Source organism: Odontomachus brunneus, unplaced genomic scaffold, assembly GCF_010583005.1.
Source record: "Odontomachus brunneus isolate Ranch 3 - 2012 unplaced genomic scaffold, Obru_v1 Obru_scaffold_186, whole genome shotgun sequence".
NCBI lineage: Eukaryota > Metazoa > Arthropoda > Insecta > Hymenoptera > Formicidae > Odontomachus > Odontomachus brunneus.
Genome location: NW_022639636.1, coordinates 386,004 through 409,373, shown reverse-complemented (window position 1 = coordinate 409,373; position 23,370 = coordinate 386,004). Strand labels below are relative to the sequence as shown.

The following is a 23,370-nucleotide window of genomic DNA, read 5'->3' as shown; positions in this document are numbered from 1 at the left end:
CCTATCTACTGTCCGGCCAGCCAGCCAGCAACGAGCTAACCACCCACCTGCGTTACCCGCGGCTGACGCTGAAGCTGACGCTGACGCTGATGCCGCCGCCGCCACCGCCGTCGCCGCTCGGCCGTGTTTAAAGCTTCGCTAGTAAAACAATAAATTGTGCTGGAGAGGGTGGCGGAAGACGAAAAGAGAAAACGCAGACAAAGCAAGAAGGGGGAAAGGGGCGGGAGAGACAAAGAGAGAGAAAAGAAGAGAGGAAACAGAGGGGCTAGCAAAAAAAAAGAAGAAGAGAGTCGCGGCGTACTGCCGCGAAGGAAAGCGGCCCCTGTCAGCAATTGCCCCCCTCTCGTAAGAAAAAATGGCAGCTGCCGTAGCTGGATGGCGCGTACGAAACCATAATACCGCGCCGCCACCCTGCCTCTCGTCTGTACGTGTGGACGTGTAGCGCACGAGCGTATCGGGCGGGGCAGGTTTCCTGGGTTGGCAGGGACATCAAGAGGGGAGAACGAAGGTGGAGGCACGCGAGGAAAGGACAAGGACGATCTTAAGGGAAGGAGAAAGACAGAGAGGGAGAAAGCAGACGGCATGGAAAAAAGCAATGTGCAACGAGGAGAGACGACCTGGCCGGAGCAGCGGCAACTACGATGACGACGACGACGATGATGACGAAGACGACGACGAGGACGACGGCGGTGACGACGACTACCACCACCAACACCATCAGCACCAGCATCGGCACCACCACCACCGTTGCTGACCGGATCCCCCTCCTGTGGACGTGCGCTAGGGTATGTATGTTTGTATGTATCGTCGGCTCCCGGTTGGCAGTTTTAGTCGGACATAAGCGCGAAAGAGAGAAAGAGATAATAGAGGGAATGTACGTAAGAGAAAGAACGGCGCGGTAATAACGCTCGGGCGAGCCTCGAGTTGGGCTTTGAGCGGGAGAAAGCTGCAGGCGGAGTCAGGAACCGAACCCAGAGGCGGAGCGTGTTGTTCCTGGAGCCGCCCATCGACACCCGCTGCCACTCAGTCGAGTATCCATTCATCTCGCTTCAGCTTATAGGTCTTACCGTCCCTTTGGCTCGTCGACCCGAGCCTGAGCCCGATCGCGTGGCGGGTGGGGGCCGAAACGAACAGGCGACCGGCGGTGGCGCGGGTCAGTCTGTCGGGCAACCGGTCGGTCTGTCGTTCCCTGCCTCACTCTGTCCGCGCCACGTTTCACTCGCGCGGTGTCGGAGTATAAACGATACATCAAAGCGAGCGATACTCTCTGCTTTTCGTGTGTGCGCGCGCGCGCGTCACATAGATGCGATCGTGTTTTTCCCGCGGCGACATTACTCGCCCTTTCGAATCTCGCGTAATTCAGGAGGTGTACGGTACCTGACGTTTTCAGTTCTGCCCAAATCGTTGCCGGTATCTCGGCCAGCAAGTGTCACTGGCCAACCGTTCAACAACGTTTCAGTGTGTGTCTGGAGAACGATTTTGAGACCAGGACGTTCTTTCCTTTCGGTTCCTTCCTGGCCGTGCGCTTTATTGATCGTGCAATTAACGCGCCGGTCACGATCGAGTACGATCACTCGAGCGACAAGCGCCGCGCAATTGAATTCGTTCGCGTTCGCGTACGGTTCCCGTTCGCACCGTTCGGCTTCACTCGCACGTGAAGGTTACTGCGCGCGTGTGATGTGGGCCATTATAAGTTGGAGCTAGCGCTGAAGAGAATGCTGACACCGCTGCACCGGTATCGGCGTATTGAGGACAGAAATCCGCACCGTCGCCGTTATCATCGTTGGCATCATCGCGGCTCACAATACTCGTAAAAAATAACGTGGCGTAATCGCAACGTCAAGGATCAGAGACGCTTGAACTAGTTTAGTTCATCGGTAGACCCCACGTGGCCCAGGAAGCAGCGCGCGAGGTGATGTTGCTGGAGTCGCGAGGTCTCGCCGGTAGGAAGAGAAACGGACTGACACTGACCTCGTTCGGCGGCAGTGGCGGAGGCGGCGGCGGTGGCGGAGGCGGCGGCGGTGGCGGTGGCGGCGGAGGAGCCGGCAGCGAGGAGGACGACGAGGAATCCCGACACCTCTATCTGGGCAGGAAGATGCAGGGCGAAAGCACCGCCACCCCCGCGGTTCCCACCGGGCTGTCCGGATGCGCCGGTGATGACGGCGACGAAAGCTCGAGTCCGTCGCCGAACAGTAGCCTTCTCAACAATCTCAACAACAATTGCAATTCGAACAGGCAGTGCGCGACCGATTTTAGCATCGCCGCGATCATGGCGCGGGATTCACGTCAGCAACAGATGCAACAGCAGCAGCAACAGCAGCAGCAGCAACAACAACAGCAGCAGCAGCAGCAGCAGCAGCAACAACATCATAGGCATCCGCAGCAGCAAGCCGTCGGTGGTGGGAAATTGCATCAGCATGGTGAGTCCCTTCGTGATCTTCAAGCTTGTTGATCAATCTGTAATATCGTCCAAGAGACTCTTCTGATTGTGAAAGTGCGAGTTTAGTAGTGGTCGATCGATGACAAGGATATGAAGACGATGACGATCGCAAAGGAAAATCGCTTACAATTTTAATAGGGATCAGTTGTCAAGTGTAAAACGTGCAAGTATAATGAGTCATGACTTAGAACCGGAAAATATGTTGCCATTCGTCGTAAGACTAAATTGTTAAAAGTAAAAACATGATGGTAATTCTTTGGTAGTTTCCTTGCATTGGATTCTTTAAAGGAAAAGGAATATCAATCAAATTCAAACTTAACGCTGAAACTACTCCCTTTGACATTTACTTCAAAAATATATTCGGTGCTCCGGAAAGTTCGTTTCATCTTTTCAATAAATATTGTCTTGGTTACAACTTATACATTTTGGCTACACTTCAATTTATCTTAATTCCACACTCTGAAATTCTCATACATCATTCACGTGATGGTTCATTCATATAAACGTGGAACATTTTTGGCTTATCGCTTCTAGAGGTTTTCACGGAATTCTCTTACAATTAATTATTCAATTTAAAAAGTTACGTAAACTTTATGAGCGTTTTAATTAGACGCGTTTTATCAATAAATATTAATTGACGTCGACAGAGCGCATAGGAAGCGTTACATTCTCACTGTTACATGAATTACACAGAGAAAAGAGATCGGCTGAATTCACGTGACAATGAACGAATTTGGTTCATATTAACCGAATTTGGTTCATATTAACCAAAAATTTTGTTTTCTTCAACCACAACGCGTTTGGTTCGTTCATTGTCACACTAATTCAACCAATCTTTTTTTCCGCATATAAAACATTTTCCGAATTTTCTTTTTTTGCTGATACATGCCGTATGAATTATAATTTAATGTCTTGCATTCAATATTTCATATTACTTTGCTAACTTCTGCATTATTTGAGTGAGTAGGACGAACGTATTCTTCTTTGACTTACAAAATAAGTAACATATTAGTCGATAATTCAAGTGCAACGCTACATTAATCGCAATATTAAAAAGTATCAGTTTCGCAAACGAACATTTGCAAATTCTATATTTTGTTCTCGAGTTCCTGTCACCGAACAATTTAAGCAACTTGATTGCAAACTTGATCGTAATGTGCAATTTCTCTTAACACGGACGAGCATTTACTCCGTCTGTATACCGCACGCGTTAACGCATGTTACATTTTAAAGCGACATTAACTCTAAATTCGATCGCATTCATCTCTCCGAAAATTTCGCGGTATAAATTTTCGTCGTTCTCTTGGCTCGCGGGAACTCATTACTCGACAGCCACATAATTGACACTTCATGTGAATATATCAACGCGCGATTTCTCATCTGTCTCATCACAACCGTCTCGGATTTATTAGAAAGTATAGCCATCAGCGAAATAAGGATTCGCTCTTTTACTTGAGAAATAACTTTGTCTCGTAGCTACAACTGCATTTCTTAAACATTTCACATTTTTTCCTCTTCAAGCGAATTGTTTCGTACTTATCCGATTCAACGATTAGATGCGAATCATACGATTAATTGCGATATTTTATATGATGTTTGGAATTGACTTCTTTCTATCTTAATCGCCGCAACGTGCCGAATCTGTCACACGACGGTTGTCTTTGTCGTCTCAATCTTGCAGCTCAATAATCAGACCGGCAATTTCGCCATATTATTATGTTTATTGTTACCGCATGTCTTCGCGCGCGAGCGCATTGTTCCCGCTCCGGTACGATATTGCACGCAGTCTATAATTCTCTTGGCGCAGTGCTTCTCTTGCCGACGCATTAACTTGAAGAAAAATCGCTCACCGCTTTCGGTACGGCCATCCGTAACGTTTAATGCGGCCATTCCCAACAAAAATGGAACGGCCAGTCTATCATGTGATTTTACACCGTCCCTCAATGTCTACCTGCCTACCGTCACGACTCGTTACTTTCATTACCCTGTTAAAAACTTGTCAATTAATTTTCGACCTTCAGTGTTCATCACGCGTCTCCTTTCGAGAGAAGCTCGATTCTCTTGGAATGTCTAAATGCCACATATAGGAGTAAGTCGTCTGGTCTCTCTAAAATAATACAAACAGTGTATTCTTCACTGAAGTGCTATATTCATAACTGATGATTCAGTTAGAAGCATAGCACTACAATCAATAAAATCTCACCGACAGTATTAGTTAATAACAGCGACTGCTTCCATTATTGATTCATTTTGCGAACACGGGTAGTGTCATTACACACAAGGCGCATGGGAACCGTTAATTCAATCGTCAAACGCAGAGAATTGGATTTGGAATAGCGTGTAATGAATTCGTATATTATAGATTTTACAGTGAAATATTATTTCCATTTATCAAAATCAGTGAGAGAGAGAGAGAGAAAGAGAGAGAGAGAGAAATGAGACGGAGCAGTTAAGTAAAGACGGAGCATTTCCAGTGAAAATCAATAAATACTTACTGATCTTCGAATGAAATAGTCGTTTGCTGATTCAATCAGAAATTCATTCTTCATTTCAATTGGTTTATTTTAAGAGAGTACAGTGTAAGGCAAGAGATCGAATATAAACGTACACTTGAAAAATATAATCTTGTTCTTAGCGGAATCCTTTTATATATAATCTCAAGAAAATTCTCCCAAAACCAAAAGCAGAACATTCTAACATTTGATGAAAGAACTCTAGTTACAAGAGTTTTTGCTTAATTAACAAAATTGTAAAGTATTCATCATCAATGATCTCACTCCGTGATGATCATAAAGCTCTATCTGGATAATTATGTGAAATATTAATGACGTATATAATAATTATATAAATACATTATATTACAATACGTTACAAGATGCTATTTCCTGTAATCCCATATTTCTGTAATCCCATATTTATAAGCGAGAACTCTCACCGAAAGAGTATAGTACTTTTTTAAATGAAATATTAATCAGAAATCTACTGAGAGACAGAAATGGTTTGTTTAACTTAAAATTATAGCTGTTTTTTACTTCAACCATATTTATTGATAGTTCTAATACTAAAATAATAGTAGTAGAATGCACATATAGGATTATTATCACTAACATTATAATAGAATTTCATAAAAGAATGATTTCTTCGACCATAATTTATAGTAATTATTCCTCCATACGGTTATAGTTACAAATATCTAACATTTTTTCTCAGTATAGTAGATACTATCCTATTTTCCCCTTTCTTTATTTCCCAAGGGGAATATATTTATTTGAAACAGAATACTAGAAGAAATTTTTATATTACGAACATTACTTGAACTATAAATAAAAGATGAAATTCCTCTAACTTTAAGAATATTGTGCTCTTAGAATATTTTCCTTTTGCTTTTAAAGAAAAATCTTCGTAAGGTAAGATACGTAAGGGAATTTCTCTAACAATATTTTTTAGAGAAACAATACGAGAGTAATGCTTAATTTATGACATAAGTTCATATATGAACTATGAACAATGAGAACTGTTTCATATTTTCATGTCCGCTAGAAACATTTATTATAATAATAAACCTCAGGCTATGATGAGATCATTTATCCTGAAATAAAAGAATGAAGTCTTCGCGCCTTCCGTTAAGCATTTTTAGTTCAGAAATAAAAGAAAAAACACCTCGCGCGATTACCGTATAGACGATTTCTTTTCATACGCGCTGCGGTATAAGTGTGAGTAAAGTTTTCAAGCTCCTAGAGCTGGATTGCTGTTAGACGCGACTGGACAAAGCTCTCAAAACGAACAGGTCAAGTCGCGATGCGCGATGCGAGAAATAAAATATGGAGACAAGCATCTTGACGGGACATGAACTGCGCGCTGAAAGTTTTCCGCTTGATGTCTCGTCACGTTCAAGTATTAATTCCGGAAACGCCGATGACGCACGTTGAAACGTAGACTAAAATTACTTGTCTGTCGGTACATTCACCCGTACGCCGCGCCAATTGTCAACGTTAACTGTGTGTAAAGAAGTCCCTTTTCTGCACGCCGCTCGATATTATCGCAAAAATTTTAGCACGAGCAATATTGCGACGATAACATCTCGCTGGCAGCAGGAATGCTACTGTGCATCGATAATTATATATACATATATATATAGCGCGACTCTCTATACGGGCGGCCAAATAATTATATAAAAAGCAATTGTGGCAGTGCAATAATTTCGGCCATTTTACACTTTCGCTAATTCGATATACACGTAAAATTAAGTGTACTCATAGCGCCGCGTCGCTACTCGCAGTATCGTAAATGAAAAAAATCTACGGAAAGCTCTACGATATAATTAAGAATGTGTCCATATATATAGTCTTTGAAACAGTTGCTGAATATGTTATTATGAGTACGAAACAATTACTGTCAATACGTTAATATTCCAATCTTTCATGTAAAAACGTATACTACATAGACAATACAGTTGTATAACAACATATTTTTACTTTACAACATTTTTGTAGCGTATTTACTTTAATGTATATTATTTATGACTGATTTAAACTTATATATATATATATATATATATATATATATATATATATATATATATATCTTACACAATAAACCTTTACGTGCATTCTGTGTGAATACTTTCAAATACATATAAACAAGAATTAAAGTTTTTCTCATTATTTTTTAATTATCTTTTTCTTTGCTGAAGATAGTAACATGTGTTCCTATAATAACATGTGTAAAAATATTACCAAATAACAGGATAACGTAAAATGACGCAATAATGACGTTTCTATAATACGTCATTAATACGTCATTTGGTATCTTCATGTTTGGCGGACTTTCTCTTCAAAATGGAATAACCTTTGATCCAAACTCTAAATTAATGTCAAATTATATGTGTCACTCTTAAAAATGCAATATAGATTAATTTGTAATTTTTTTCGTCAATTTCGTGATGCGAGTAATACATTCTTAAGCAGTTAGCCAAGTCGAATCAAATGTAGCGCGAATCTTACCATTTCTAAAATGATGTTTTGCTACTTTATCTTTCCGCTTAGGACACCTGCCTCTGTATCCCTCTCAAGCTCATTAAAAAAGGACACTCGCGCGATTAATAAGAGGCTGTGTGCACGTATGTGCGTATGTGTGGTGAGGCAGAGGGAGGGAGGGAGGGAAGGAGTATATGTATTATAAGGTTCGACGAAGCGCGCGTGGTGCCGCGGTCCCGCCGTCGCATTTTAATTCGCGCATTCGCGAACGTAAAAATGTCGACGGGGAAAATTACAAGCTGGCGCGGCACCCTAATGAGGTCCTCTAATATAGAAATTGTTCCGAACTGTCATTATCGAGATAAATGGCCTGGGCGAGGGCCCTGCTCTCCTCGCTGCTGCGGACGAAAGCGGTTCGTTTTTGTGGGGAAACGGGATAATGGCCCGTCACTTTCGTTTCTTTTAACGACCGAAAAAGACGTCCGCTGCGGGAATTTGCGCTCGCTCGCAGTAATCTGTCGCTCGTATTTGGATAGCTATATCTCTCGTAAATTGAAGGTAAATCGACTCGAGTGACTACTGAGGAAGTGCCCGACACGCGCAGTAATTGTTGTTGACGATAAGGGAGCTATTACTGCATCGGTAATAGAGTAATATGAATTACTATTAAGATAGGTTGCATTTTTTCAATGACAATTTGTGCCAAGATATAGCGTTTTTATTGTACGCGTAAAGCAATAATTTTATTGTATACTGTGTTATGTCGCAAGCAAACGTGGATGGCGTTTGTCTCCCTTTTACACCGATGAAATTGGATTGACGTAGCTCGACTTTCTTAAAGAAAATCAAAATACAAATAAAACTCTGATTGAATCAACAAAAGAAGTATTTCACCGTTTATCAGTGATTATTCACTGATTCTCAGTGAAAATACCTCCACTATTTCTTTTTGTATCTGACTTATTTTGCTCAATGAAAATAAGATTTTACTGCGAAATTTGTAATATACAAATTTGTTATATATTGTGTAAAATCCGATTTTCTGTGTTCGTGGTGTTAGAATTAATTTCATGCAATTTGCGTGCGATAGTACTGTCTATGTTTATAAACTGTATCAGCACTGATGATACAAGGAGAGAATTTTATAATAAAAATTACTATAGGATTTTGTAAGCGAGCAATAGATCGACATTATGCAGTAAAACTATTCTTTCATTCCCTATGTGTTATTTATATATTATAGGAACTATAAAATATATTATTAAGAGACTTGCTATTTCTAGCAAAATCTGCTATATTACGAAATTTATACTATGTTTCGTAGCAAGATAAATCTTACTGTTAATCTATTTTCTTGCTTTCTAAAATACAATCACAGTGTATTCTTCACTGAAATGCTATACTTATAACTTGTTGTTCAGTTAGAAGTATAGCACTAAAATAAGTAAAATCTTCCTAAAGAAATCAGTTAATAATAGTCATTATTAATGTACTTTGCAAATACATACAGTGTCATTGCATGTAAGTCATATGGTAGCCGTTAATTTTATCGTCACAAACACAGAAAGTTGGATTTAATACATTGTATAACAAATTTTTGTACTACAAATTTTGTAGATAAATCTTACTTCCACTTGTCGAAATCAATGAGAAATAAGATGAAGCAGTAAAGAAAGTGTTTTCACTGGAAATTAGTAAATACTCACTGATTATCAGAGAAACAGTTCTTTTACTGATTCAAACGGAAACAATTTTACTGATTCACTTTAAGGGGACTAGAACAGTTTCATCTCCCAAAAATTGAGTGAAATTCGATTGACGATTGTAGACGAACGAATAAACATACACAAGGTTTGTTTTTTTTCTTAGTTTTTATACATACCTTTAAGAATACAATAAGCGGTAGAAGTTAAGAAAATATTAATAATTGAGTAATATATTGTTAAATTAAAGAAACGTTGTTTTTACGGTTTTGCCACGATTCCAGAAAAACGAGTTGGAATTTTTTAATGCGCCAGGCATCATTTTGTAGATAAGATTTCCCTCTATAGATTAACATGCAATGGAACTAGAAATTTAAAAAATTAGAGAAATAACGAACAAAAAACAAAAAATGTTTAAAAATTCCAGTTATATATTGTTAAAACGGTATTAAAAAATTAATTTTCATATGCAAACTTCAGTTCAATCTATGCAGTATGTCTTTATCTTTAATTTAAAAAAAAAGAGCAAGTCGATATCTTTAACCGTTCTTGAGTAATCATGGCAAAACGAGCGGAAAATGCTGTTTTGAAAAATAAACGACCGACAGCTTCTACTACCGACCGACCGACTGTTCTCGTCTCCTTTGTTGTTACTCTTATATTTGTTAGCAGTGATCTTCACACTCCTATAGCCTTTGTTTCCGATATTATTATTTCTAAGTTTTCTAACCGTTATTACTGTTTATTAGTTTGTTTTAAATAAACAATATTTACATTTCTTACACTACATGATCGCACGCGCTCCGCAGGCCGCGCGCCGCCTCACATTTTTTGCTCTCCTGAACTCAATTTTGCGAATATCGAGGTCCTTCTTGCGCCAAAATGTTCTTAATGAATTGTACTAAACAATTACATTTAAATAATTCAATGCAAATGAATTACGTAAAAACCCAAAAATCGATTGTTTGAAGATTTCAAACTGTTCTAATCCCCTTAAGAGAGTGAATTATTAAAAACATAATAAAATTGAAAAGAATTTATATGAAAAAAAAGCTATAATATTCTCCCCGTGTAACAGTCGTTGCTATTAACTGATCCTTTCAGCGAGGTTTTTTACTGATTGCAATGCTACACTTATAACTGATCCGCCAGTTATAAGTATAGTATTTCAGTAAAGAATACTCTTATTGCACTTTAGAGAGTAGCGAGAAATTTTCCTGCGTCTTTCTAATTACAATGAGCGGTTCGGACGATCGATCCTTTCAGAGCACTCCGACTCGATTGCATTAATTATTACTACCGAATCTCTCTAGCAGAAAGGATGAGAGGGGCAAAGATTCTCCTTAAATTCGACGATATCCGGGATCCGCGATTATTTTTTCGCGCACTCGGCGAAAGGATCGAGTATTTCCGAGACATATATTCTCCTTCCTTCGAAAATCACCCGCAGAATTATTTGGACGCGCGACCGACAATGGAGATCGAATCGTATCGGATCGTATACTCGAAGCCTATCTGCGCGTGATTCGGATAACGACCGTAAATTATCCCGACATTAATGAATTATTTAACGCGCGGCAATGGCGTGAATGAAACGGTAAACAATGCGGCCGCCTAAACGCGTCGAAATACGTTCTCGTGAAATAATCGGTCGCGAATATTTTATGCAAAAGAAGAACGCGGCTGTACGGCATTTCGTCGCGTTTAGGAACTCGTTTGCGAAATGCGCGCGACAATGGAATCCGGAATGCTCCACGCGATCGTGTGCGCGCGTGCATGCGTGCGTGCGTGAGCGTGTGTGCGACTTGTTTCAATGCAAATGAATTATTATGCTAGATATATATACGTACAAGCGAGAACAAACGAATAGATTATTATGAATCGGTCTACAAATGAGACGAACAAATAGATATTTCCAAGCAATAACATATTCGAGAAATAGAAATTAATCTTTCTCGTTTATATTCAGGTCGGCGCAAAATCTCGAAAGTCATTATCATATACATTGGGACATTCAGTTTACACACTCAGCAGACTGGTAACAAATGTTTCGCTTTTTTTAGAATAAAGAGGCGGTGTCGCGTATATGAAATTCAGTCGCTGTAAAATTTTATAACTCGCACTGTCTATCCGAACAATCGATTTGATATTTGGGCAAGTGTACATTTTTATTCGAGTAACGCGTATATATTCGTATGTTTCTATTAGTTTTACCCGCTGCAAAGTGCACTGAGAGAAAAATATAGTTACCTTCGGCGTCAACTATACTTTTTTGTGATTTTAATCAGAAAAATAATTAGAAGAACCATCTTCCTAATAACACTTATTAAAACAATGGTTCTTCTAATTATTTTTCTGACTAAACTCACAAAAACGTATAGTTGACGCCAAAGGCAACTATATTTTTCTCTCAGTGTGGAAGAATGAATTTCTCGTCATTTTAGCGCGATTCAGAAACGGGTTTCGATTGACTATCGATTAGCGGAGAACTCGGATACGATTTATCGTTGGTTGGATTAGCGAAACGGCCAGGTTACAGATAAGGGGGTTGCATTATTCAAGAAAACGCACGCCACGCCTAATTGAGAACATTATGTTACGTTGTCAGGCGCGCATTTCGCTTAGAGTTGCACATTTCGATGAATCGTCGATTGCGCATCGGGATTTGTGCGGGCGGCGAGATCATTAGACGAAACGATGGAAGAACGAACAAACGAGGCGTCGAGCTGTTCGACGCGCATAAATTGTTAACGCCGCGCTAATGAATTATTTAACACCCGTCACGCGTGTCAATGAAATCTGAGTCGCGCCGTGCGGTTAGAAATGCTGAAATTAGCTTTATCGACACTTAATCTCGTAGAATTGATTCTCCGAGCGCATTACAAATCGTACAATGGGATCAAATGAAATTTCATGTTTCAAAATAGATTATAATTTCGAAATTTGAACCGATTTCTATGCTTTCTTTTTTTTTCAATGGGAGCTGAAAATTTTGAGAGAAGATAAAATTTAGAACAACTTTGTCGAACTAAAATATTGTCGTTTACTTTCCTCTTCTTCTAAATCAAACATAAAAAAGTTAGATTTAAAAAATTTTTTTTAAACCGAACAATTCCGGTAAATGAGGAAACTCAAAACTTGTTATACTTCGCGAAAACAATAATTAATAAAAAAATTTATAACATAATGATAATAATTTAGTCTTAATTTACTAGTTTTTATTTACTAAAATTAAGTACTATTTCAATTAATCTCGTTTAAAGCAAGATTTAGTGAGTCTATGCAGACTTGATAAAAGCAAAAAGAAATATAACTGAAAGATGGAAAAGGAGAAGATACAAGATCTGTATGATTTTTCTCAAATCTACAATTAGCGTTTGGATGTATAATTTCAATATATATAACTGATGTTTAAGTTAAATGAGATATGAAATGAGTTATCTAGTGATTGGTTGAAAAGAATTTCTAATTTTAACTTCTTTATGTCTGATTTAAAAGAAGGGAAGTAAAAAGACAAAAGTGTAACTCGACAAAGTTGTTTTAAATTTCATTAGCTTTTATTTAAAAAAAAAAAGACCAAATTTAACTCAAATTTTAAAGCTACCCAGATAACATAATGTCTAAAATCGGGACATAAAACATCTTAAAAATCATCTTTAAGATGTCTTTCAGACGATTTATGTATAAATGTTTTTAAGACGTCTTATGTTCCAATTTTAGACATTATGTTGTCTGGGTATAACCTTTTTTGAGACATGAAATTTTACTTTCCTACTGTAGCAGTCAACTTGTAGCAGATGTAGGAAATACATATTTATGTCATACATAAAGATACATGTAAAACTATATGTAAAGATACGCGAAATTGATGCATTTAATCTTCGAGCGGATATTGATAACCAATTACGAGATAGTGCAGGGCAAATCGAGTCGAGTTGGCCCAAAGTTCATGTTGACTATGCGTTTTTTATATAATTATTATATATAATTATTTATAAATTATATTATATTATACATAATTATATACAAATATTTTATATAATTATTTTATATAATGTGTTTTTTATATAATTATTATAAAAATAGTAGAAACAATAGTAGAAACTGAAACGTCAATTGAGTATTTTCTCGTCAACATAGGTTCTTTTAGGTTTCTTTAAATCGGAAAAATATTGCAGTTAGAAACGTGAAGAGTGTTTGATTTAAGAGTAACTGAGTAACTTTTCCAAAACGCGTACGCGCTTTGAAATTTCATGTTAACTCTCCACATACATTTATACTTTTGGAACCTACAATATAATTTAGGTCTGTCAGAGACACGGCAAATTTTGAATTATTACAATTTTACTGAGAAAATCAATATATTTCTTTCCGACGATATGGAAAAATCTTAGTTATAAAATGTTAGCCCAATAAAATCAAAATCTGCAGACAGATTCGTACTATTTTGAAATTTTCCCGGATTTTTTACGAAAGTTGATGAGCGATCGAATATTCTTTTGTATCGTGCAGATTCGATATTGTACGTAAATGATTAATATTCTCCACCGTGAATGAATATATAAATAACTCTCTAATAACAAGGTTAATTCCATGTTATTCAAGACCGTGTTATTCGAAATTTAAAATTCATACAGTTTTTTATTTATTTTTCGTTTTTTACGTACATTATCCTTTATATAACGACTGTGTTATTCGAGACTTCGTACGATTCAAGTACAGAGAATTCTAGCTATTCGAGAATTGTCGCAATTTTTGATCGTGCTATTCGAGACTTCGTATAAATCAAACACTATGTTATTCGAGAAATGTCTGTATTTAAGTGACACATTGTTATTAGAATAATGTTTTCTACAGTTTATATAAGAGCTGTTTTGCGTGATAAAAATAATTTTTACTATTAAAATAATTGAAATGATATCATATGGAAATAAAGTGCGAGGACCATTGTTAATATATTTAATGCATTTATTTACATATATACATGTAGAGAATATTATAGCTTTTTATATATAAATTTTTTTCAATTTTGCTATATATTTTTCCAATAGTGGTAAGAAAAACTATCAGGCTTGTTTGTTAAAGAAATAACTATAAGATATATTTTGTTAAAGAATACAATGAACTTTTTAGTAACATACATTTCAATTTTTAAAATATGAATAGCTCACACACAATGAGAATAGCTCCTTTGGATTTAGTATTCTTATTTGTTTCATATTTTAGATTTTTTAGTTTGGTTTTGTTAGATTCAAACAAGATAATTTTTTATTAAACATTATTTGTTTCAATAAATTAAACCATGTTTTCTGTGGAAAACTCTGTTATTAGTAAAAAAAACACACTATTATTTAAAGCAAATAAAATTTTATTTTCAACTAAATAATATATTGTTTGTTAAATAAAAAACTTGTTTTTGTTGAATTGAATCATGTTCTTTGATTGAAAAAATTATTGTTTTAATAATTTTGTTTTCCGTTCTAATCTATTGTATAGACTAAACAGTATAACTTTTAGTTAAAAGTCCAAGGACAATAATAGCATTGCTGCATTATTTTCAATGATCAAAAAGTTTTTTAGATATTACAAAGATGCATTATAAATATAATACTACAAATATATTATCAAAGTTAATAAGCGTCATTAATTCCTGTACAATCATCATCAAAGTCAAGCAACATAAACCTAAACAGTGGTCAATAATGAATAATCGCATTACAATGATATGATAATGGGAAGTTTGGATAGAAAATCAGTGGAAAAGAAGACACACACGATTAAGTAATAAGAAGAATCACCAATAATGGAAAAATAATGCCAAGTCTTTTAAGATTTAAACGTGATTATCGAATTTTTATAATATAATAGAAGAAAAGAATATTGTAATATAGAATAGAATAGGAGAAAATTAAGAGTAAAAGGGTTTTTTGGTTTTTTGAACCATGCAATAAATTAAATAATTTCTTATGAAATTCAATAACATTTTAAATCCTAAGAAAATATTATTGCTGTGTCCATGAAAATAAATTACTGTAGAATATGTCGATCTATTCCGCGGTTATAAAATTTGATAGTAATATTTATTTAATAATATTAAGTAATATTTAGTAATAAAATTCTCTATCTACGTGTAACTATCCTACGTAAACAAATTTTGTTTTATTTATTAATTTATTTTAATTTTTAATTTCATTTTCATCTTTTTATTACAAAAAGGAAAAAAGATTTCTTGAAAAAATATCTTTTAACTTTAATTGAGAACATCATAGAATCAGTTTTTGAGCTGCGTTCTCCCTCTCTCTCTCTCTCTCTCTCTTCACTCGCCGCATCCACTCATAAATATCGAGAACCATCCCATTCGTTTTCTTCTCTCATGGTACCCGTTATCGGAAGAGCGTAATCGACGACGTTTCGATGACGTCTGTGTACACAGAGCCGTGGCTCCAGCCGAGCGAGGTGAGGCCCGAAAAAACCCGTTGTTCTCCGCGGATCGGTTCGGCCATGTGAGGTGTCCCATCGGAATTCTGGAAACGACCGTGGCCGCTCTCCCGGGCCCAGCCAGACGTCCGAACGAGACTCGATGGTGTTCGGTTTCATCATCGCGTATCTTGGACGCCCGCGGCGAATAATCGCCCACGAAGATCCTACGCGGCGCGAAATTTACGGTCGGACTCGCTGCAATTCACCCACGGAAACGGGCCGCCATTCCCAAATAAACTCCGGCAAACGGCGGCATGAATCGGGCTCTCCTCTCCTCTCCGGCACAACGCACACGTGCAAACATACTCGACGTGCACGTAGTACGCGTAAAAGCGCGCGATCCCGCGAATTGTGCCGCGCCGTAAACTCGGCCGGATTTCTTCGATCGATTCAGGTCGATTTTCGTCGCGGAGGGCGATAAGTTTTCAGCGGGCAATAGAGAAGGAACTATCGACCCTTGCGCAATTAGAAGAGCGACAAGATGTTGTTAGACGAGTGTATCTTCAAAAAGCAGGAATTGATGTTCGGGTAAAAACGAGAGATACGCTTTTATAAGCCGACAATGTGAAACGCTGTACCCGTATCCCGGCACTTTATCTTGAAGACGGCTTCGATTATCAATTCCTTTTCTATTCGTAACTGAATAACTACTTCTGATAAAAGAGCTTTCTATTTTTCTATTCTCAGAAAAAATCCCACAAGATAACGGCTCACGCTCCACATTGGCTTTTCATCTCGTCTCGAATGTGAAACCCGCGAGCGCCGATCGGTATGAACGATTGCGGATCAAGCGGATGTGATTCGACCACTAAGTGTCATCGCGGTTCGATATCGACGGGGTTTTCAGCGCGAGTCCCGTAAAAGCAATGTAACGATTCAGATTGACCGTTTGATCGGCAAGACGCACTCATTCGTGACGCGCCAGCCTCATCGTGTAAATCTGCGCGCGATGGCTCTTGTTCCGCTTGATACCGTCGTTCGCCGCGCGTTCGTTTGTTTCCTTGCACCTCCACACGCTCTCTCGCGCGCACCTTCGCTCCTTCGCTCGCGGGCGAGAAATTTAAATGAGATGTTAAAACGAGGAAAGTGCCGTGCGTCGTCGAGCGACGGAATCGACGGCCGTTAGGCAAGATTTATTTTTACTATCGGCCGTCGAACATTCGCGTGTTAAATCCGACATATCGTGCACGAAGGGGGGAACCGGTATATCCGCAGCGGGAATAACTCCGGGATTAAACTCGACGCGCTTGCTATCGTCGCGCTTAACGTTTAACATTGTTATCTCGGCGCGCTTGGAGTTCGCTTGAGTTTACCTGGCCCAAGGCCGTGTACTACGATACAACGACTGAATTCGGGATCGGATCGTTCTTTTCCATCGAGAGGAACCCGCGGCGCTTGTCTCGGAACTCGGAAGCCAACTCGTAGTCGCGGACGTCCCTTGGGCAAGCGTTCGCAATGCGGTGGCTGCAGTACCGATCACTCGTAAGAAACAAAGCTGGGAAACTCTTGTAAATATTCTATCTTGCACTGTCGCGAAAGAGGACGATTGAGCCGGACGTTCATGTAGAGGAGACCGAATACCAGATGGCGTTTTTCAGAATTTTCAAGTTACATCTTTTTAGATAATTATTTAATGTTTTCATACCTACGGGATATAAGGGAGAAGGGGGCAAATAGTGACAGTTTAAATTTCTCCTATATTTCCCGCGTCTATGTTACTCCCGATGTCAATAGCGAGTAAATTCTTGAACATCTAATCATCTTTGAGAAAAACAATTAAACTGCTAAGCCAAACATAGTTAATAAAGAAGCCTAAAATTTTGATCTTTGTGAAACAAAGTAAAACCTGAATCTTATTTGGGTATTTTTATTTAGATTGTATTGACTCTCGAACCCTTAAATGAGATTTTACCTGTTCAGCATTGTACGATATGTTTCTTTTAGTGTGATTTAACTTCTATATGTATATATCAATTCATTTATTGTTTTAAGCGTTTTAAGAGAAAAAGCAACTCCTGAGACAAAAAGTGACAAATTTTAAATAACATTACTTGACTTATTCAATGTTAGTTGAATTACATTCTTCCCATTTATTTTATTGAGTGTAACTTAAATGCCATTAAATTAGGTTTAAATGCAGAAAATAATATTAAGTAATTTGAAAAATCACTTTCCAAAAGCGCGTCATATTATTTCACCAAAATTAGATTTTATACATCATTCGTTTTAATAAAATTCTTACATATGGCAGTAAAGAAATTATATTTCAATTTTTATTTAGTCACACATCGTCAAAAGAGAGACTGAATGGAAGTTCAGGAGTTTTTCATAATTGTCACCATTTGCCCCACGCTGGGGCAAATAGTGACAAAATGCAGATTTTAGTTTCTATGAAAATTTTGTTATTTCATATGACTTATGGGTCTTGTACTTAAATTTTTTATATAATTGAAGATGGAAAGTATCGTTTTAGTTAAACGTCCGATCTCGACAACTTGAAAATAGCTTACACAAAATAAATAAAGAGATCCGTCACTATTTGCCCCATTCTCCCTTATATATATTCCATTTGCGAAAAAACCATAATTGTTAGACAAATAGGTGTATCGATTTCTATCTCAGCTTGTTTTAAAAAGAAATGTTACATAAGCTAGTACAAAAAATTAATATACTTTTAAATTTAATTTTTTCATTAAAATAGTTACATAAACTTTTCAAAAAACTCAACTTTTAGCTAACATACCGCGACAACGTCTCCTCAGACTTTTCTTCGTTTCACTCGGCGAATTTATAGAAGAGAGAATCGCATTTTGTTGGCAAATAAACTGTTGACTATAAAAGTTATATAACTGCTTAACTATATTGACAATTATCAATAGAATATATACGGAATAGACCTGATTTTGACCTATAGTCGAAAATTTGTTCAGAAGTTTCTTTTGTAATCACTGCCTGAAATTTATTATCTCAGATTTAAATTTTTTACATCCCATTTATGTGATCCGAAATGTGATTATTCCATAATATGATCAGAAAGAACTTAATCTAAGCGTATATTTTAGATATATCAATATTTCCACGACTACTGTTTAGAATTCACCATTTTAAAAGTAACTTTGAAAACAGCGCCCCCAAATATTCCTAATCGTCTCAATGTGAAAATATCTCTTCTAAGAAAACCGGTAGTATGAAAGAGTTAAACGCTCAAATAGACAAGTGTACGTAAATTTGGCAGCGAAATCAATTGATTTATAAAGGATGCCTTCCTTACAAGCGGTTCATATAGCATTTATTAAATACTCATATTAAGGAAAACTAGAACTAGAAATGGCACATTTTTCAGGATTGCGAAGTTGCAATTTTTCTGGATATATTCCATTTAACGCTCGCATCAACTACGACCTCATCTTATTCTTATTTAACATCCAGTGAGAAACAAGGATAGTATGATGTCACAGTCAGACGTTAAATGGAATGCACTCTCAGACAACAACCATTAATTGATGTGATTGATTGTACGAATATGATGGAGACAAAATTTCTCTACGTTGTCATGTCTGCAAACCATGCAAATTCTATATTTCCTTCTGTAATAATCGAAATACGAACATGCCGCAACTTGATATCGGATTAAATTAGCTAGTAACTTAAAACTTAACAAAGAAGACTACATATAAAATATGTATTCTGATTAGTAGTTCTGGAGTTTCCGCAAAAAATCTCCACAGCCTTGCGGTGCTTTACATAAATAGTGGTCAATTTTATTCCGCCCGTCTATATATACCCGATTTCAATCATTCTATAGATGAAAATTGCTTATATTACCCAAAATAGTATCATACTGTATCATACATGTATTGGAAACTTTATTCTATCTGATAATACGTCACTTAATTTTATCCATTTATGGTAAATAATATTAATATCAAATTTCAAGACACTCGAAAATATATTTGACTGAATCAGTTCTTTTCCTATTTCTTAATTGCAACATTACTCCCAGTTTAATGAAACTCAGGGAAAGATGCACATGTTTTAAAAAAAATTTTACGATTTTTTATATATTTTATATATTTTTTATACATTATTGCATGTATTTATATATAATTAATTTGATTTTGAATTTGTCAACTTTATAAACTTATTTCTCGACTTTTAATTCGTTAACTCGTTACAATGTAGAAAGAAAATTCTATTATTATATTTATTTTTAATTCTATCAATAATTTATTTGTACAAGTATATTCACCTTAGATATGTGTTACTAGTTTTTCACATTTATCTTTAGTTTTTCAGATTTAATTTCATACATATTTAATTTCATACATATTTAATTTCATACATTCAGCTACTTATTAAAAGATTTGTCTCAAAGTTTCAAGTGTCAGTTATACCACTTAACAACTTACATATTTACGTTTCGTCGATCAGTGACACATGTTTATAACAAGTTTAGTTCTAACTGTGAGTTAAAACTTATACCCTTTACCCATAACCTTGCTTTAATCTTTAGGCCGTAAGAAATTGACCAACCACAGTCAATTATTTTAAAAATAATGTCAACTGTGGTTGGTCAATATCTTACGACTTAAAGATTAAAACAAGGTTGTGGACAAAGGGTTAGAAGATTCTCTGTACATACATAGTGAGTACATACATATTTACAACAACATACTTTGCTTTGTTGTATCTCCGATCATTTATGCGACTAATATTATTAAAATTTTAATTGTATTCGCTGAAAAGTGCCAATAATGGGTCGAAATGTACATTAATCTAATTGTATTATTTAAATAAATTTTATTTTGCGCTCGAATGTCGGCTGTTAACTTTAGCCGTTTCCTTTTATTATCATGTAATAAAATGATGTATTATATTTTACAATTTTGCTTTCACTTTCCTTTTTCATGAAAAATATATAAATAAAGCACATAACCAATATACTTCTTGGGCCAACTAGACTCGGTCTTCCCTAATAGATGACTTATTCGACATACCGGCGATCCAAAGTCCTGAAACGGAGAAGTACATTCGATTATTGGATGTGGAGCTAAATAGAAATAAAAATAATGAGCCTCATCTATTCTTATTTTTCGACAAACGCAACGGCGACGCGTATTTCGCTCGATACGTCAACGGTTTCAGAACAGTAAATTGTTCGGACAATTTCAGCAAAAGTACCCGTGAAGAATTCTAATAAAATTTCTCCCCCGAATCGATTTCGGTGATCGCGAACGACTCGTTCGCGAGCGCTGAAGCTGCGTTTGAGTAATTGCAGGCCCTTAAGCTGCCGGTCCTTTTATTTTTCCACGTGCAGGTGCGGGACCGACTTGCGAATTCTCGATTGAAACTCGGCGGGTTCGCGGACGACGCGAACAAAGCGGGTCTGGGGAGCGCGTTAATTCCCAAACGGCCCACGGGTCCCGGGGATATGCGGGAATAAACGGTAGCTCGTTTTCACGAGCCGGTCGCCGGAACACGGCGAAATAAAAGAGCGTCACGGGGACATATAGGGTTTCGTCGGAGTGTCAACCGTAATAAATAGCCAATGACTTAGTTCGCGCTTGGCTGCGGCTACTCGGCGGAGCGCGAAGCTGCGACCGGTCGAGAATTGCATGGCCTGCCGGTCGGCAGGTTCAGCGGGAAACAGACGATGATGATGGGGCCAAGTCTTTTTGAAGAGAGAAATTGCTCGATGTGAGGAAAATTAACGAACTTGGTGAGTGAATGGTCGAATCGCGGTAAACCACGTACGACGAGTGACCGATTATATAACACGACGGTAATAACATCGCAATGTTGTTGAGTTTGGAAAAGCACGTAGCACTCGATCGGGCCACGAGAACTCGTGTCGTCCCACTTGTGAAACTTTGTGGCACCCACCTGGCTCACGCTGGATACTTAAACGATCGTTGACTCGGACGTCGAAGTCGAAGCAACGACTCATGGAGACGCTTCTCTTCGAGAAAGCCCAGAATGAATGCGACGGTTTCGTGATTCCGACGGTCCGCTTCGAGGTGGTCCTAATAACAATCCGTAACAATCTTTTGGTTGCGCCGCGAAGTAGACGCGTATCAGACCGATTTGTTGATGAGCGCGAACTTTGACAGCTACAGCAAAATGAAGAATTAGCTGCGGCGGCAAGAATTTATGTATGATAGCTAAATCTCATTGTAACATATGGATAGCTGAAAGTATAGCTGTAAACATATATTTAACTATGAAACCGATGTAGTAGAAATACTAGTACAAAAATTTCGGTTACAGCAGTAAATTTTTAGTTACAGCAACAAATATATTTTCAGCGAAATATGATTAGTTGCAACGGAGAATCTTTCTTTCCGTATATAGAAGTTCGATTTATCACATACTGAAAAAAATTTGGTTATCGAAACCAAAATTTGATTAAAATGGGATCAACTAAATGTTTGGTAATTGCAATTAAAAAATTTAATTGCCGCTATTTTACTTTACTTAGTGATTAAATATATTACTGTGAAAGTAAGGCAAAATAGTGGCAATTAAATTTTTTAGTTATAATTACCAAACATTTGGTTGATCCTATTTTAACTAAATTTTGGTTTCGCCAAACAAATCCTTTTTTCAGTGCACATCGTTATCGTATCGTTAAGCGCGTTTCTCCTCGAAAAACTTATCATTCTCAATTCACCCGAAGAGTTCGCAAGCGAATCTCATTAATACCGAGTCAACAATTGCGAGTCACTTTACATTGGAAGCAAAATTTGGTAATAACTATTAAGCCTGAATAATAATTATTAAATATTTTGGTGAAAGAGCTTTAATTAAACGTTTAGGTAAATGCAATAAAATAATTTGACAATTATTGACAAACGACTTTAGAAAAAGTTGATATCTGTTGTCAAGGCTTAGTGACTATTATCAACTTATGTAGTACGTATTTATGAACATTTTGATTACAACCTTATCAACAGGTGTCAAGTTTTGGCTGCATATGCCAAGCTTTGCTAAGATTATTTGTTAATATTTATCATGTTATTTGATTATATATAATACGTTTAGTTGAAACTATAATATTCCATCAAAGTATCTGATAATTATTATCCAGACTTGGCAGTTACTACCAAAGCTTTTTTCAATGCGTAGTTTAACCAGTTAAATAATTTACTTATTAATTATTTGATAATAATTACCAAACAGTTTGACAATTACTAAAGTATTTAGTCATTTCGTATATTTATCATATAATGCGGTAAGAATTAATTAACAATATGGTTTTATTTAACATATTGAACTAAATGATTAATACCAAATTATTTAGCTTTACTAACAAAACTATTTAATTGTTTTAACTAAATGAAGAATTTGTCTTACTATTTATTTTGTTATTATTACTAAATGGTCGGAGTTACTGTTATCATTATTTAACACTAATTAACAAATATTGCACTAAAACGCTCAATCAAATGCATTTATTAACTATTAAAAGACTTTTCTTCAAAGCTGAAGATCGCAGAACGCGTTACTTTACTGTATCTCAATAATATACTACCATTATATATTATTATTTCAATTATCGCGATTACGGATATTATTTGGCTTGTTGCTTGAGCGCTCAAGACTGTCATTACGTTCATTATGAAGACGTTCGCGCGGAGATGAACAAGCGGCGAGGACGACGACGTTCTCGAAAAACGAAACGCAACGTAAGAGCAGACTCATTAGAGAGGCGTGGATCGAGAAACTCGAGATTACATTCACATTCCTCCGTTCCGATAGTTTTGCAAATTAC

At 36.9% G+C, this 23,370-nt stretch overlaps 1 protein-coding gene across 2 annotated transcripts in view; it reads left to right on the top strand.

Moving 5' to 3' along the window:
- Window positions 1-1,176: 1,176 nt before the first annotated feature.
- The window catches only part of LOC116851673 (T-box transcription factor TBX20-like), a 109,422-nt gene continuing 87,228 nt past the window's right edge, over window positions 1,177-23,370 (top strand). For both annotated transcript variants that reach the window (XM_032831327.1, XM_032831326.1), the window contains exon 1: window positions 1,177-2,420. In XM_032831327.1, the coding sequence (XP_032687218.1) occupies window positions 1,916-2,420 (505 nt within the window). In that variant the 5' untranslated portion in view covers window positions 1,177-1,915. The remainder of the gene's footprint in view (window positions 2,421-23,370) is intronic.